This window comes from Pipra filicauda, unplaced genomic scaffold (assembly GCF_003945595.2).
Source record: "Pipra filicauda isolate LSUMZ 115617 unplaced genomic scaffold, ASM394559v2 scaffold172_size1731463_pilon, whole genome shotgun sequence".
Lineage (NCBI taxonomy): Eukaryota > Metazoa > Chordata > Aves > Passeriformes > Pipridae > Pipra > Pipra filicauda.
The window spans coordinates 541,042-557,793 of NW_024104240.1; the positions used below are offsets into that span (position 1 = coordinate 541,042).

Sequence of the window (16,752 nt, forward strand, 5' to 3'; positions counted from 1 at the left end):
ACACTGAGAGGAGCTAGGCTGAGCCTGTGCTGGAAAGAGAGCACATTAGTATCCTGAATATCTTGAAAAATATTAAGATATTCATAGAGTGGAGAAATTTAGGGGTTGAGAAGACAGTCACCATCTGAGATTCTTAGTAACTTTTTGTAGGCTCAAACCAGGATGGCAGCCTGGTGTGTCCTTTGGGGTGACCTTGCCTCCTTACAAGCAGGGAGCACAATGTTCATTTCCCTAAATACTGAAGGTCCTGTCCAGGGGCTTGGGCCATGTCTGTCATCACTTCCAGGTGTTGCCACATTGCACTGGATTTCACTGAGGCAGGAAAGAAGCCAGGAGCCCATGGAGTACCCCACTGTGGGCTCTGTGGAGCTCTGGGAACAGCAACCCGAGCTTGCAGAAACACTGCAGAGCAGAATTCTGCTTGAAGGCAACTACGAGCAGGAGGGCACAGGCTTCTCATTCTGCTGAGTGACAGAGGGACCCATGGAGAGCACCTCAGGGGACTGAAGTTGGGGACCAGACTTTTTGCCCCTTTGGAGTAGAGAGAGGTGTTTGGGGAGTATCTTCTCTCAGCCACGGGTAGGAGCTGCTCTTTCTGTAGGATGTCTTCTGTCCTGTGACAGCTCCCTGGAGAGCATCTCTGCCAGCTCTGTGGATTTTCACATCTGGACCAGACACACATCTGGCTCTGAAGGCTTTCTGCTTGGCCTTGGCCAAAACCCTATCCCAAAACCCTCTCACCTTTGAACCCTCTTGGCTGAGCAGTTGCAGTTGTGTTACTCTGAAGGCACTTCAACCTGTGTTGCTTTAGGTCTGTTGATTTCTGCTTCTGTTAATTCCCACCAGAGTGAATCTCTGGGGAAAAACTTTGCTTTTCCCCTGGGGAAAGCTTTTAGGTCACAGGCAGGGTTTGTCTCTCCCCAGTTTTGTGGGCAGCTTTTAGGCACTTCAAGTTTGTGAGAGATGCACCAATCCTGCTGTCCCTAGAGGTGTGTCCTGGGGATGTTGCTTAGGCCTGTCTCAGGCAAGTATTGCAGGGTGCCCTCCATGCAGCCCCCTTATTGTAATATAAAACCCTCTCCTTTTGGCCCCAGAACACCCACGTCCACAAAGCCCTGCAGGTGCCTTCACCAGAGCTGAGTCTCGTGGGGCTGTGCACTCCCCACAGGAACATCCATGGCTCCATGCTTCAGAGCACCCACCACCCCAGCCTGAATCCCACCTCCCCAACCAGTGATGCCAAAGATAAATTCCTTTGATCTTTAAAGCTCATATCATTCCTTAGCTAAAACACTGTGGTCACCAGTAGAGAGCATGGCAGGCAGTCCTACCAGGGAACCCAAAGCAGTGTGTGTGTCACCTCATTTTTTGGTAAGGAAGATAGCTAATCAGGGAATAATCAAAGGTTGTTCATGAAAGAAGGTGACATCAAAGCAAATAATTTAAGGAACCCCTCGAGGGCCAGAGGAGTTGTAAGGTCTGAGACTGAATCACATGAGCTCAGTTTCCATGAACTGTGTCTCAGTTTTCCTGCAGGTACAAGTTAGAAATGCTTACAATAAATGTTTCGAATTAGTTGGGGAAGGGGGGGAAGTTAAATCACAGTAATTATAGCCATGATGGCTTTGGTGCAGTGCCATTTGAAAGCGTAGGTATTTTCAACACCTAATGCAGGAGGCCTTAAAAGACATTGCTTCTTGGATAAGTGGTGTGATACCAGCACAGTTTCAGTTCTGGGAATAGTGGAGTAGTTCACTCTACTGGCAGCATTTCAGAGCAGAGCCATGAAGGATGATTTGACAGCTAAAGGATTCCTGCTTTTGTTTGATATCCTGTAGAGAGGACAGACAGGCCAGTCACTGAGGAGGGGAACAAGGGGGCTTTGGGGTAGGAGAGGGATGGCTTGTCCCAGAACACCAATCCTGCGTGGTGTCATGAACTCACGGGCAAGAATCTGCACAGCTCTTCTGCAGGTCCTACACTGCAAACCAGGGTGAAGCTGCAGCACCTCATTTCTTCTCCTACCTTTCTAATTTCTTTTCAAGTTTAGAGGACTTTGGGATTTGAATCATATTCTTTGTGAATCATATTCTGTAGTGCCTGCTATGGTACAGTCCTTATGTTTGGAGTGGGTTCTCCAGTGCAAATGACAACAGCTGTGCACAGACATGAGTGACCCAGCACTTGTTTGACTTCACTGGATGCTGGTCACTCAAAAGAGAGAACCTAGTTTGGAAAGTCAAAGTCATTGACAGAGCTAACAAAGATCAGAGGAGTCCCTAACCCATTTAGTCCATGAATCCTTAGTCCTTCTGCCAGATGCTGCAGAAAAAAAATAATCCAACAAGGTTCAAATACCATGGGTTCCTTTTAAATTAGCTTAATGTGGTTGACTGAAGTAACCACCCCCAAACACTTGAAGAGATAAACAGCTTCTCTGATTGCTCTGACAGGAAGCACTTCCACTCTTGCCTGCGCTGGGGATGTACACAACACAAGAAACCTTACTAAGAGGAAAAGCACGAGCTTGGAAAAACACAGCAACAAGTCAACAACATCTTTAAATGAGTAATAAGTCAAATATTTACTCCCACAACACTTCAGGCAAGAATCCTGTGCCTCAGCTCTCACACAAGCATGGACAGCCTGTGGAGAAATCTCTCGTACTTTTGTGGCTATAAAAAAAATCACCAGGTCCAGAGCTGTGCTCAGGAAGTTCATTTCCAGGCCTTGGAGGAACTTGTTCCTCCATCACAACATCTGTCCTTGCACGTCTCCTCCATGATGTTCTCAGGCCACGGCCAGGCCAAGAATTCTACCACACCAAGCCAGGTGTGGTATCCCTGCTCTGGAGGAGCTGGAGTGGGGTCCCTGTGGGAAGGCACAATGGAGAGTCAATGACCAAGTGGAGTCACTGGCACCACATTTGCCTTGCTGTTCATTAGCTAGCAGACTACTGACAGGGTTTGCACTTTCAGGGTCCCCTTTTCAAGGTTCTGAGTGTAGGTGTGCTGCGCTCGAGTCCTGCAGGACTGCAAACCACCAGAGCATTCAAAGGGCCAAAACGTCAGTAAGTTTTAAATAAAATTACTCCAAATGTTTCCTATGCAATAACCTTAGAAATCTGGGCTGGGTTTTCTTCACTGCCCAAAGAGATGGTGGGAAAGAGCCCCTTCTCTCAGACTTGCCCATGGCCAGAAGCCCCAGGGGTGCAGGAGGGTGAGAGGGGGAGTGGGGCTTTTTAAGAAAAGCCACGTGCTGTGGAGCTGTGAGGCTGCCACAGTGATGGGATAATGGTATTTCACCTCTACATTTTGGAAGATTTCTTCAGAAACCAGTGGGTTTTGTTCCCTTTTAGATACGGATCAAGGGGGAGGAAAGAAGTGTTCAAGGCCAAGTTAGGCAGGGCTTGAAGCAACCTGGCCTAGTGGATTGGAACGAGATGAGCTTTAAGTTCCCTTCCAGCCCAAACCATTCTGTGATTCTATGATTCGAAATCATATTTGACCTCTCATTGTCCTCAGCCACACATTGGGACTGATGCTGAGGGTCTGCACATCCCTGCAACCCACCCCCCACCCAGGGGTGCAGTGCAGGCACTGTCCCCATCATGCCTGGAGGAGGGCTGGGCACCTAAAAGGCAGATCCACGAGGTCTGAAAAGTATCTCCTGCAGCGAGCAAGGAGTATTCCACACACTGCCAGCAGAAGGCAACTTAAGGAGTAAGCCTTGCAGTTTCAAGGAGATCTTGGATGTTTCAGATCTGTATTTTCTTTCACAGTCTTTCATTTTACACTATTTTTTGTTATTTTCACATTGTTCCACAATGTCAAAACATCAGACTGATTCATTACAACACAAACAGGAGACACTTTGATGTAGGAAAAAAAGATGTTTTAATGAGTGCTAAGTAGCAACTGCCCTTAGGGGGTTTAGAAATAAAAATAGAAGCATCACAAAATAATATTTTAACTCTTGTATCCCGGGATCATCCAAATATAGAATGCAGAGTTGCACACAAAACAGTGCAGGCAATAACTTTATTTTTTTTTATTCATTCTGAAGACAGAATTTTGAATTCTCATAGGTTTTTGGTGAGTTTTTCACCACTTCTTTGGAGAGGAGAAAGTTTCCCTGGAGCATTTTCAAATAGGGCTCATGAAGGTGTGTGGTTTTGTCACAGGACAGCTCCCCAGAGAAAATGTAAGGGCGGGCTTCTGACCCTCCCGAGTTGTCAGCTGCCCCCACCAATGTCAAATAGAGCTGGTCAAAACATGCTGGGTTTGTTTACTGGGGGGGAGTGGGGTGGAAAACTGTGAAAAATGCAGAAGTCTGTATCCCCCAGGTGTTCTGCTCTTTGCTAACAGAATTCAGGCATTGTTTCACTGAAGACTACGAAGGCATTTCAATAAATTTTTCAATAAACCCATTTTCCAGTGAAGCGATTTCCTGCCCTCTGGAGCCTGGGATGCTCCAGAGCATTTGATATGTGACCTGCAGGGATCTCAGGTGTTCTGAGCAGATGGAGCCGTCTTGGAGGGGTCCATCTTGTGTGATTGGATTCTCCTGAGGGACTTTTCTCCTTCATGCTTCAGTCCTTGTCCTTGGCACAAGCCTCCTTCCTCCATGGCTTTGTCCAATGCCAAGACAGATTCCCAGTGACACTGGGGAGAGGGGGAACATCCTTGCTCAGGCTCACAAGTCTGTGAGATTTACACGAGGGAAAAGTGAAGTAAATTGCCTTTATTTTTCTGTTGTCCCTGCTTATTTTCCCATTACACCTGCCTGCCTCTGCTGTTTGGTCTCAGCAGTCCAAAGAGCCAAACTGTGCCCTGTCCAACGACCAAAAATAGCCCCTTCTGCCCTCACAAAAGACTACCCAGAACCCCAGAAGACATTGACCACGATTGCTTTGCTTGGTAGGGGACATGGCCCATCTGTTCCCACTGTTTTTAACAATGCCAGTTTTTAATTCGGCCTCGTCTTCCCTCATAATTGTAAAGACCAATGCTCCCTGGCTCACCTGGACACACCTTGGTCTAGCTTTGGGTGAGCAGCATGGGTTTCTTCATGTGCAGCTGCTCATGAGGGCAGGGTTGCAGCTATCAGGTGTGAGAGCTCACGAACGGCTTTGGAGCCCAGAAACATCCTTTTTTTTGCCAACTACCAGCTTGTGTATTGAACCACTTGCTCTAGACTTTGCTACTTTCCTATCCTAAGATGAGAGATGGCAAAGAGTGAGACAAGCACAATCAGCCAGATTCCCTCCCACCCCCCTAATCTCAGTTTGTCACCCACAGAGCCAACCTCCACCCCTCATTCCTGGTGGTGGTCTCTAGTTTTTCCAGTGTAGAGCAGACCAGTCCGATGGGAGGTACTCCTTCTCTCATGGATTGCTCTCTCCTCAAAAGCAGCTGTCTGTACACACTCTGGAAGAGCTCCCTGTGAGGGCTGGAATGACCAGTCGTGACAGAGAGATGCTCTTGGGCCTAAGGACACACTGTCCTACTCCAGTGTCACGGGGCTTCCTGTTCACCCTCCAAAAACTGTGAGACAGCAATACTGCTTGTGCTGTTGGGAAATGTCCTAACTTGCTTCATAACTTGGAGAAGCTCAGACAGACCACCCTGAAGGAGCCAGCTCTCTCTGGCCACTCCTGGCCATCCCTCTGTACGGCAGAGCCTGGGCTGTGATCAGATGTTAATGTTGAAATCCTGTTTGCAGAGGCCTCCTGCCTTCCCTCTTAGCAGAGAGGGGACACGGAGCCTGGCACCGAGGTTTATTCTGTGCAAACCACTGTGTGTCTGATCAGACTTCTGTTTTTCTTCCCTGCCAGAGACCTGAGCATGAACAACATCAGCCGGCTGCAGCCCCGCACGCTCCGTCACCTGCGATTCCTGGAGGAGCTGTGAGTACTGCACGGGCACAGCGTGGGCAGGGGGGACGCTGGGGAGGATCCTGTAGCACTGGTCACAACCCCCAGGGATGGCACTGCAGTACAGGCTGAGGTGGAAGGAGACTGCATGCTGGGACAGGGTTTATTTGCTGCTCTAGCTTTCGCTGAGGTCGTCACCTTCAGGTGGAGACGATGCATGTGCCAAAAGCCAAAATAAAAGAGGACCTAATCCTCTGTGAAGAAATCAACACTGTACCCCAGGGCAGAGCCAGCAAATAGAGAGCTTCATTCACCCTCCTGCAGACAGGGTCCCCCTCACAGCCTCTGCAGCCCAGAGACACACCAGGCCCCGCGCACTTCGCAGTTCGGATGGAAACAAGCCTGGGCAATGGAAGTCAAAAAAATTTGCCCCAGAGGCTGAGGTGTCCCACCAGGCACCAATGTGCACTGCAGTCTGAGCAGGCACAGCAGCAGTCTCAATCCCTGGGATCAGCATGTGGCTGTGTGTCAGTGAAGGAGTGGCCCCACTTCTGAAAGTGTGAAAATTAACCACCAGCACAAGAAACCACTGGAATCCTTTGCAAGCCCCAAAAAATGGGAGCCCGGGGGGCAGAATATTGAGGTTGGCCATTTCTGCATGAGTAAATTGCACCTGTATGGTCTTACTCCACTTGACCATGAGAAATACCTCCAGGTGTTATTCTCATGCTATTGTTACTTTCAACACAACAGCTTCTGTTGGGAAGCACAGTTTCTTCAAAACACTATTATTGCATCTCATGATATACTAATATAAATGCTGCATTTGATGTGTGTTGCAAACTTATTGTGCATATAACAGTCACTACAGCTTAATCTGTCTAAATGAGACACTTTCACTTTACTGAACCAGATCTTGCCACCACCACTAGGCACAACATTGACATTTCAAAAATGGTATTTTCTAAAATGTCAGAATCACAGACTGGTTTGGGTTGAAGGGACCTTAAAGCCCATCTCCTGCCATGGGCAGGGACACCCTTCCACTAGCCCAGGTTGCTCCAAACCCTGTCCAACCTGGCCTTGGACATTCCAGGGATGGGGCAGCCACAGCTTCTCTGGGCAACCTGTGCCAGGGCAGCACCACTCTCACAGGAAAAGTTTCTTCCTCATGTTTTTTACTTCAAGTAACTCATCATCACCTGTCTGTAGTTTACATTCATGAGAGTTGTAAGGACCCCAGCTACCCAAAAGCCCCTTCCCAGCTGCCATTTACACTCTGAGCAGGAGGCATTTTTGATCATCTCTTAGCTTTGGAGACAGAGCTGCCCAAAGAAGGTGGATTTTCACTGCTTTGCATCCATCCTGCAGCCCCTCTCTTTTCATTTTGTCAACATCCATGTCAAAGTGTGGACACCCAACACCTTTACTGGGGGTAATGAAGCTTTTCACACACACAGACCAGCCTCTGCTGTGTACAATTAGCAGTTGTCTTGCTGCAAGCAACCGTGTCCTCATTACGTCATGTACAAACAGAGCAGTCTCAACCAGCAGTGAATAAATATTCATAGGCTCCAAAAGAGCCAGCTTCCCACAGCCAAAAATAACTATGAATGAAACAGGCAAAGGGCAAAAATTTAAACAGGAAAATCTGAAAAATAATTGGAAGTTGTTAGATAACATTTTACTAGAGGTTCAAAATGCCACAAGTCCTCCTCCTCCAGGAAGGAAAGGAATTTTGACTAGGGGAAAACATCATAGTTAGGGGAAAGAAATGCAAACTGCAGCATCATATATCTATGCATAGCAAAGTACCTGCTTGAATTTGATAACAGTAAGACAGTAATCCTATTTATGGAAATCAAGTAATTGATATGAAATCAAGAAGGGAGGATTTTATATGCTACGAGTAATTAAAAGTGATTCTTTCAACAGCAGCTAGACAGGGACAGCATGTACAGTATTCATAGGGCTGTCATCGACCAGTAATGCCACTTGCCTGGCATTTCCCCTGCTCTTTTCATTTATATCTTTACCAAATTTTCATCCCAAAACATTACATCAGGACCTTGACATTCAGGCTGGGATCACCCTCTGTGCCAGGACACGCATAAGAATCAAGCAAACAAATCCTGCCTGTTTAGACATCTCAGGGGAAGTTTGCTCAGGTTCCACAGCTCAGATCTCTGCTGGTTTCATCCACCCAGGACATATTGCCTTGAGTCTGCCAGGGTGACCTGTAGCACAGGAGACCAAGCCCTCTGTCTGCATCCCTATGGCAGAACTGCCCATGCTGGGACATGCCAAGTGAGTGAAGAGCAGAAACCCCTGTTGAGCAGTGAGGGACAACCCAGGCATCCCAAATCCAAGTATCCCAGTGTTAGTATCTCCTGGGGAGGAGAAATACCTGCCTGCCTGCCCTCTGCCTGCCCCCTCTCCAGGCAGAGAAGTGCTGACAATGAAGAGGACTCTGCTGCAGCCCATCCTTGCTGCAAGTGCCTATCTTCAGTTAGATGGAAGCCCTTCAGCAGGTTTCTCATCCCCAGGGATTTGGGGGGACTGTTATGGCCTTAGTCTGCCTTCTACACTCCCTTATGTTCCCTGTTACATCCTTGATAAACTGTGTGGGTAACAGGATGGAGCAACTGAAGACAAAATTTGCAAAATTCAGTTTGAGGTGAACCAAAACTGCTGTTCTGGGGCTTTGGTCAACCCCAAAAATTTCTTCTAACCTGATAGAAAGTACTTTCATCTTCAGGTTATTTCTTAACATTTCCTCTTTTACTTTTAGTCAAACCTGAAAAGAAAATGGTATTTCAAATGATATTTGCTTTATTGCAAAGATGCCTTAAAAAAGATGTTTGAACCTTCTGAAAAAAATCGGAGATTCCTCAGCAAAAAATATTTGGCAAATTCAACCCAGACTTTCAAATCTCCTCTTCGAGGTCCCATAGGAACTCTCATATTTTAGGGACACTTTAACCTTGGTCTAATGCTTAGAAACATCCCAGGAACTCCTGACACCCCTGGTCCTTGATCTATAACCCTTATCTTCTTCAGCAGTTAGAGAAAGCCCAGGTTCCTCTGCCTCCTCCTCATGGTTCTCACCCAGCAGCTGTGGGAGGTGTCCCATGGCAGGGGGGGATGGGACTAGATGATCTTTAAGGTCCATTCCAACCCCTTAACCTTCTATGATTCTGTGATTCTACCTTCTCTCTTGTTAGATGTAGCCCCAGTAGCCCAGGGTCCCTTGGAGGAGAGGTGGTGCTTCACACCCTTCATGATTGCTCCTCTTTCCATGCCTCTATTTTAGCACCAGCTCAGGCTCCTCATGAAAGTGAAGTCCATGAAAGTCATTGATCAGCTGGACTCATGGCTGAGCTTGGGATGGAGCTGGGGTTCAACGAGGAACAGGAACAATAACAGCTGCAAAAACGGGTGGATGAAGAACAGGTGTCCCATGGCCAACAAGGACAAATGTGCCTTGTTTCACAGCTGTGGAGCACTGCCAGTCCAGGTTGCTGGATCCACCTGAGCCCTGAGTGCATTAGTGCTCTGCACATACCCACACCAGGGTGGGGGCATGCAAGGAAAAAACAAGAGCAAGGTGGCATGTGAGGATCCTGAGGACAGCAAAGCAATCACCCAAACCACACAACGTCACCCAGCCAGGCTGTCTCCCACAGGACATTGCTGCATGGGGTCATCTCCCTTCTGGACACCAAACATGTCCCCCCAAGGGATCAGAGAGGATGCCATGCTTAGGGCACAGATGAGGGTACTGGGACTGCTCCAGCTCAGACTGCTCACTCACTGTGTGGTCTGAGTAAAGTGATTTTCCCTGCCAGTGCCTCATCTGTCCAACAATGAGAGTGGGCCTCCCAGGAGTGCCAGGACTTGTTAGTCAGTCATTTTTACTGCGAGCTGCTCAGAAAGGTGCTGCGGATGCAATTAGCACTCATGCTCAGCTCAGATTCTCCAGTCTCAGCTGCCCTTGAAGAGACAGTGCAAGAGGGGTCCTCAGTGTCTGCCCATCAGTGTGTGCTCTCCTCTGCCCCACCAGCCTCTAGCTCTGGAGAAAGGAGAGGCTGTGTGTGAGCAGGCACAGTCCCAGAGCAGGCACTCACTGGTCTTCCCCTCCAAAAAAAAACCTGCAGAGAGAGAGGTGTTCAGAATTGGGCCTCACACAGGCAGGGAGCAGCCCAGAGTTTAGTATGTCTCCTCTTTGTTTCTTTCTTTTTTTTCCTTCTTCTTTTCTTTCTCTCCTTTTGGCAGCAGGAAGATTGTTTAAAGTTGCTAATAAATTCCAGTTAATGAAGCCTGAAAAGCCAGAGTTGGGAGCCAAGAGAAACAAGAGCAATCAGTACAGAAGGAATAGAAAGAGGATCTTGAAAGCTGGCCTGGGAATAATAACATGTTGAAATGTGTTTGCCGGCAAGAGCTTTGTTACCGCGCTTTGAATCCAAGCGCAAGCGCTCGGTGCCAAGAAGAGAAACTGCAGCCAAAGGCAGGTGTTCATTGCCATTCACCTCTTGCTTCGGGGCACAGCGGCAAGATCAGACCCCTTCCCAGCCACTGGCTCTTTCACCTGCCTCTTCTCGGGCCCCGGGGGCAGAGGGACTCACCATCACGGGGAGTGCCGTGCTCTGCAGTGGGGCAGCACAGCAGGCTCAGGACCCACCCGCTCAGGACCCACTCCGTGGCCTCCCCTCACAGGCTGTTCACTTTCCCAGGCAGCTCTTGCAACTCAAGGGGCCAAAGGCCAAGAAACAGCATAAAAGCAAGACGAAATAAAATGCAGACGTGTGTGCTGGGAATGTGAACGCAGCAGTCCTTTTCTCCTCCCTTGCACCTGTGAGGGAACCCCCTTCTCGATCCTCTTCCCATGAGGGTGCCATCAGGGGTTAAAGAGTACCACCACTGTTCCAGCCTGGTGTTGGAGCACTGGCCACTCCCCCTGGTGTTGGAGCACTTCACCCACTCCAGCTCCCAGACATCTGGAACATCCACCTTTGTGGGGATTGTCCAGTGCAGGGTCTCACTCCGTGGCAACCTCATTCTTGTAATGCTGGCTGTGGGGCATGACTCCTTCAGGAGCAACAGCTCTGCTGTGGAAGGGGGTGCTGGCATTTTTGGGCAATGCTTTCACATGTTGGCACCATGGTGAGAAACAGTTCCTGGAGCAGTGCAGTAACATGTCTGCATAGGGTACTCCCAGGACAGCAGCTTTGGCAGGTTTCCATGACATAGCAGGCTGCAGAGGTCTCTTGTGAAGACATAAACGCTTGCAGGGCCATGACCTTACTTTGCCATGCTGAGATTTGGAGGCAGAATCACTGCTCCCTTGGTAGCCACCTTGCCTTGCACAGCCCTCCATTTCTAGGTAAGGAGCTGCAACTCCAAATTCTTGGATGCTGTGGTTCTCCCAGGATGCTCCTGGGGCTGAGAAGGCACCAGGGTGCAGCTTGTTAGCAAAAAGGAGACCAGCTACTCCATCCAGGGCTTTCTATCCTCCTGGCTGATGCCTGTCCTTGAAAGAGGATGGTGCTGGTCTATTGGTTATCAATTCAGTGGGTGAGCAAAAGCACAGAGAGAGTTAAAGGATAATTCCTCTGATGAAGCCTTCCAAAGGTCATCCCTGTGCAAGCTGACATGGTGTGGGGACAGACACTGGCTAAGGTGAAGGTGGGGACAGGAGAGAAGGGCTTCTGAGGGGTTGTCTATCATGAACATCAACAAATGAAGCCAAGTTATTGCAGAGGCCTAAATCAAATACAAAATGTTTCAAAAATTTAGAGATTTTTCAGTTCTATTTCTACTCCATTTAGGCCTGGGAGAGTATTCAGCAACAGCTGGCATAACTGGTCCCAATTTTCCTGAAAACTGTTTTCCATACAACTAACTCTGATCTGGAGTACCCCAAGTGAGACACCCAGAGTAGAGTCAGAAGTCAAAACTGCTCTGAAGTTTTGGAGGGAACAAACTGAAAACCTTTACAGTTTATAATATAAAGAGATGGGATTAAGATGTTCAGTGTCCTGTATTGGGCTGTTCATTAGGTAGCTGTGTCTTATTAAATCTTACTTGGCAAATGAATCCAAATTGGCTTGCATATGAACATTCATGTGGGTTGAAAACTGGCTTGAGGACCGTAAACAAAAGAACAAATGCCATCAATCTATCGAGTTGGAACAGGCATGGGGGGGAGTTAGAAACAGGCACACTCTCCTCCTCAGGGATGGAGTGAGGCAGCAAAGACCGTGTTAGAGGCACCTCCAGGTGATACCAGACTAGGACCAGCTGCAGATTCCTCTGTGGGAAGGAAGAGTCCAAGCCTGGCTCTTTTCTCAGCTGTACCGTGTTTTCACTTGCATGACTCGATTGGCTTCATTCCTGCTTTGCACCAGCACGAGAACAAACTCAGGCATGACACGGGCCCGTGGTCCCCTGTGTGCCCAGGGGAAGGCACACGCTTGGCGTGATGACACTGTTTAGGCAGGAGCAGAGTGTCTGGGCACACTGCCTTGACAGCGGCAGTGCTTGGGAAAGCAACCGGAGCAGATCAAAGGGGGCGGCCGACACGCTCAATAAAGATCTGGCAAGGGGAAAATTCCACTGGGATATGGACACACATGTTTGTCCTGTCCTGCCAATGGGCAATGTTCCTGCCTCCTAATGTGAGTGATAAGAGCATCACCGTGCTGCCTGAGCACATGGCATGAGCGATCATGCCCAACACACAGCCCTGGGGCGTGCCATGGAAGTTGTAGCATGACCAAGAAGCCCAAGATACAGGAGGGGGTGGGAGCCTGTGGTAACTGAACAGCAGCAACCATGAGGTGGTAAACCATGAGTTTGTTCCAACTTGGAGTGTATTGGGAATGCAGATCAAAGCCTGGAGGAATGTTCCGAGAAATCACGGGAGTGGTGGAAGAGAGGGGGGAGCAGAATCTAAAATCCACCATGAGCTTTCCGAAGCAAGCCAGCCCTATCCAGCTCCCACCCTCTCCCTCCACCTGCCCCTTCTTTCCCTCTTCCATCAGTCACTTTAAATCCAGAGCTTTCTCTTTCTCCCAACCCTATGTCACGGTGTAAACTTCAGGACAGCAGGGCATCCCACTGAATCAAGCTTGTCCTAAAAAGAGCAGTCCTGGAGCTGAGCTCACGTGCTGTGGACCAGATATTCACCCCTATGAGAGCAGCTTTTCTTCCTCTTGTGCTTAGGCAAAGGCAGTACCACCTCTCAGTACTTCTCGGTGGGGTTATTTGCTTCAGTCTTCCCCCCAGAAGGAGGAAATTAAGAGCTGTCTCAGTGGATGTCACACTGGCAGCATCACTTCAAATGTTATTGTTCCATTTTAAATAGAAAGGAAAGAACCATTTCTCTGCATTTCCTGTGGGATCTGAATTCTGGAGACATATTCAATGAGTGCCTGTCTGCCAGGCAGGGGGATTTCTGGAGAGTGTGAGAGGGACAGAAGGAACCAAGCACTAGGCAGACTGCCAATGACCATGAAGAGAGGAAGGGTCTCACACAGGGAGACTTTTGTGTCTTCAGTCTCTTACATGAACTGGCACAGGAGCTAATGGCAAGGAGCAAAGGATGGGCAGGAAGATGCTCCGAGAGCCGGAGCACCTCTGCTCTGGAGACAGGCTGAGGGAACTGGGGTTGTTTAATCTGGAGAAAAGAAGGCTCTAGGAAGACCTGAGAGACCCTTCGTGTGCCTTAAGGGGCTCCAAGAGAGCTGGAGAGGGACTTTGGACAAGGACATGGAATGACAGGACAAGGGGGAATGGCTTCCCACTGCCAGAGGACAGGGTTAGATGAGACATTGGGAAGAAATTCTTCCCTGTGAGGGTGGGGAGGCCCTGGCACAGGTTGCCCAGAGAAGCTGTGGCTGCCCCATCCCTGGAAGTGTCCAAGGCCAGGTTGGGCAGGGCTTGGAGCAGCCTGGGCTAGTGGAAGGTGTCCCTGCCCATGGCAGGGGGTGGAACGAGATGATCTCTAAGATCCCTTCCAACCAAAACCATTTTGTGATTCTATCATCTCTTCCCAGTGGCCACACTTCCTGCTTGACAGGACACCCCAAAAGGCCTACCCATTGCTGATCTGCTCTTGGAGGGATGGGACAGCCATGCTGCCTTGCCTGGAACAGCTGGGCACCACTCCTAGCATCATGCAGCATCTGGGAGGTCTAACAAACCTCCAAACTCCACACCTCCAGACCCTGTGTGTGTGTCCTGGCCGTGCACCCCTCTAGGAAAGCAAAACCTCAGCCTGTGTGCACAAACACAGACATGTCCCACCCCCCAGTCCCTGCGTGCACACAAGTGAGCAGAGCCCATCTTAGACCCGAGTGACACTGTTGGTTGCCTTGGGAGGTGAATTGGGAGCAGTGGTTGTGATTGGTGCCTCCCTTTGTGCCTGCCCCTTGGCTTGGCATGGACCTCTACACCTTGGGAAAAGAAGCTGGGCTGCCTCAGCAGCATGGAAGAGGTACAGGTGTGGACAGAAGAGCCAGAGGCCAGGGGTGAGCCAGGGACAAGGCACAGTCTCAGTGTGGCACGGCCAAGGGCAGAAACAGCAGCAACAGGGAGGCCTTTTCTGGGGCTGGGGGATGTTTTGGGCCTCTAAACTCTCCCAAGACGGTGCCCAGTGAAACCAGGGCACCTACCACAGTTATTTTTCCCCTTATGTTCTGTGTTATCCTTGATGCTGAGACACCATGAGCTGACTCTACATGTGTCCCACCAGCATCTGTGGCTCCCTGCTGCCCCGTTCTGAGGCCACCAGCCCCAACCTCAGCTCCATCCAAGCTCCATACTCCTCTCCTGCTAATCCTGGTGGTCCCAGATCCTTTTAGGGACCCAGCAAACACTCAAACTCACCCAGGAAAGTGAACAGAAAGGTGTGGAGCTGCCAGGAAACAAGCTGAGAGGCATATTTGAGTACATATAGGCTGCTGGCAGTGGAGGCTGGAGCAGCCAGGAGCTCCGGGGAGGTGAGGACAGACAGAGCCAGGTGGGGATGGATGCAGGGAGCAGGCTGAGGATGCTGTGCAGGAACACCTCTCCTCCAGTCAAGCACTCCAGCCTCCCGGACAACACTCCCTCCCATGTGGAAATCAGCAATCAAAAGGAGCAATTACCCCAAATCACAGCCCCTAAGTGACAAATAGCCCAGCCTGCCAGGCAGCTCCTATGCTGCAAGAGGCAGGTTACAACCTGCTCACACACATTAAAGAGACGACCCTGTGCTGTTTATGGTGTTGAAGGCCTAATTATGGGAGCAATTTTCTCTAGATTCCCGAGGGGAGAGACAGAAAGGGAGAGCACTTGGGCACCCACAGAGAGGGAGAGCACCACCTGCTCTGCCATCAGTGAGTGTGGCTGCCCAGAACAGCCCCAGCCCTCCCCCTGACCTTTGCAGAGTCCTGGTTGCAATGCACTCTGCTTCCAGCCAGGATTACACTGCTCATCTTCCACACCTGTCTCCTTCCCAGACAAAATGCCTAAAAAGAAATGAGCTTTGTCAAAGTTCAGTGAAGGCCTTTGCCAGGGTCTGTGCCCAAACTCTTGGGCCTGCTTTGGACTTTCTGTGAGAGTGAGGATGAGCCTGGTCACAAATGATGTTCACTATCTCTGTTTTGGAGGTGCAATATTCCACTCCAAGTCAAGTAGACAAGAAGTTTCTTATCAAAATATAGTAGCAATTTAGAGTCTTAATTAGGTTGTCTTTATGATTTCTGGCTGATGGGTACTGGGACTTGGTCCACGTTTGTCCTCACAGGTGAAACAGGAGGAGAAGAAGAAGATTCTCCTCTCCTCTAGGTCAAGCCTAGACTCCAGAGTCTCTGCTCCTGACTCCACCACAGGCCCTCACCATGGTCCTGATGATAAATAACAGTGATGCAGTTTCTAATACCAGTGGAAAATCCAAATACATTTTAATTTCCCAGCCTGCTCTGAGCCTTGCTGAAATTTGAGTGCTCTGATCAGGTGATGTTGTACCATGGCAAATCCCATGGGTTTCCTTGAATAAATTCTTTCAGTAAGTTCTGAATATTGTCCCCTGCTCTTTGCTCTATGTCCCAGATCAGTCAATTTTCCTTTGTGATGCTGCTCTTCATTTTGTCTTCCTCTCCCATCCCTTCACCCTCATTCAGCCTTCCCAGGCTGTGTTGTCCCTATCCTCATCTTCCCTCCTACACTTTTCTCCAGCCATAACTCATCCAAGAACCACTTTTGACTTTTCTGTCCTGGTTTTGGAAAGCACACTCAGATAAGCTGGCTCTACTGTGGCACCTACACGGTACTCCCCATCTCCAGCCCCTTCCCTGTGTCCCCTCACAGCAGTGGTTCCAAACCCCAGTGTGCTGAAGGAGCTGGGCTTTAGCTGTGATCACACAGGTGAAAGCAGGGCTGGGAATGAGGGAGTGGGAGCAAATCAAGTGGCATCAAGCTTTGATGCACAGGACAAAGGAGAACCTGCAGGATGCAGAAACAGGCCACATGCAGACAAAAGGGACAGATAAGGGGCCAGGATTTAGGGACAGTGCTCCCTCTGCATGAACAGAAATAGCTCTCCCCTGCTCTGCTCTCTCTGCCAGGGCCTGGCATAGAGCAGGGTCTGTAGGCTGGTCAGTGCCTGTGCTGTAATTTCAGTGAGTGGGGACCTCTGTGTGTATCCAGGGAATGGCTTTAGCCATGAACTGTCTCTGGATGCCAAAAATTCTGGATTCAGGTCTAGCAGGAGCTATGATTTTCTTTGCCTGTTCCACAGGCCGTACGAGGGGATGATATGCAGAGGTTTGCCAAGCTCAGGATCATGGTTCAGCTTGCAGGTGCTGCAGCCTCCTCTCGAGGGGACAGAGGCA

At 49.4% G+C, this 16,752-nt stretch overlaps 1 protein-coding gene across 1 annotated transcript in view; it reads left to right on the forward strand.

Moving 5' to 3' along the window:
* Window positions 1-16,752, forward strand: part of LGR6 (leucine rich repeat containing G protein-coupled receptor 6) — a 133,953-nt gene that overhangs the window by 39,343 nt on the left and 77,858 nt on the right. Inside the window, exon 2 of the mRNA XM_027728880.2 lies at window positions 5,837-5,908. Within this exon, the coding sequence (XP_027584681.1) occupies window positions 5,837-5,908 (72 nt within the window). The remainder of the gene's footprint in view (window positions 1-5,836; window positions 5,909-16,752) is intronic.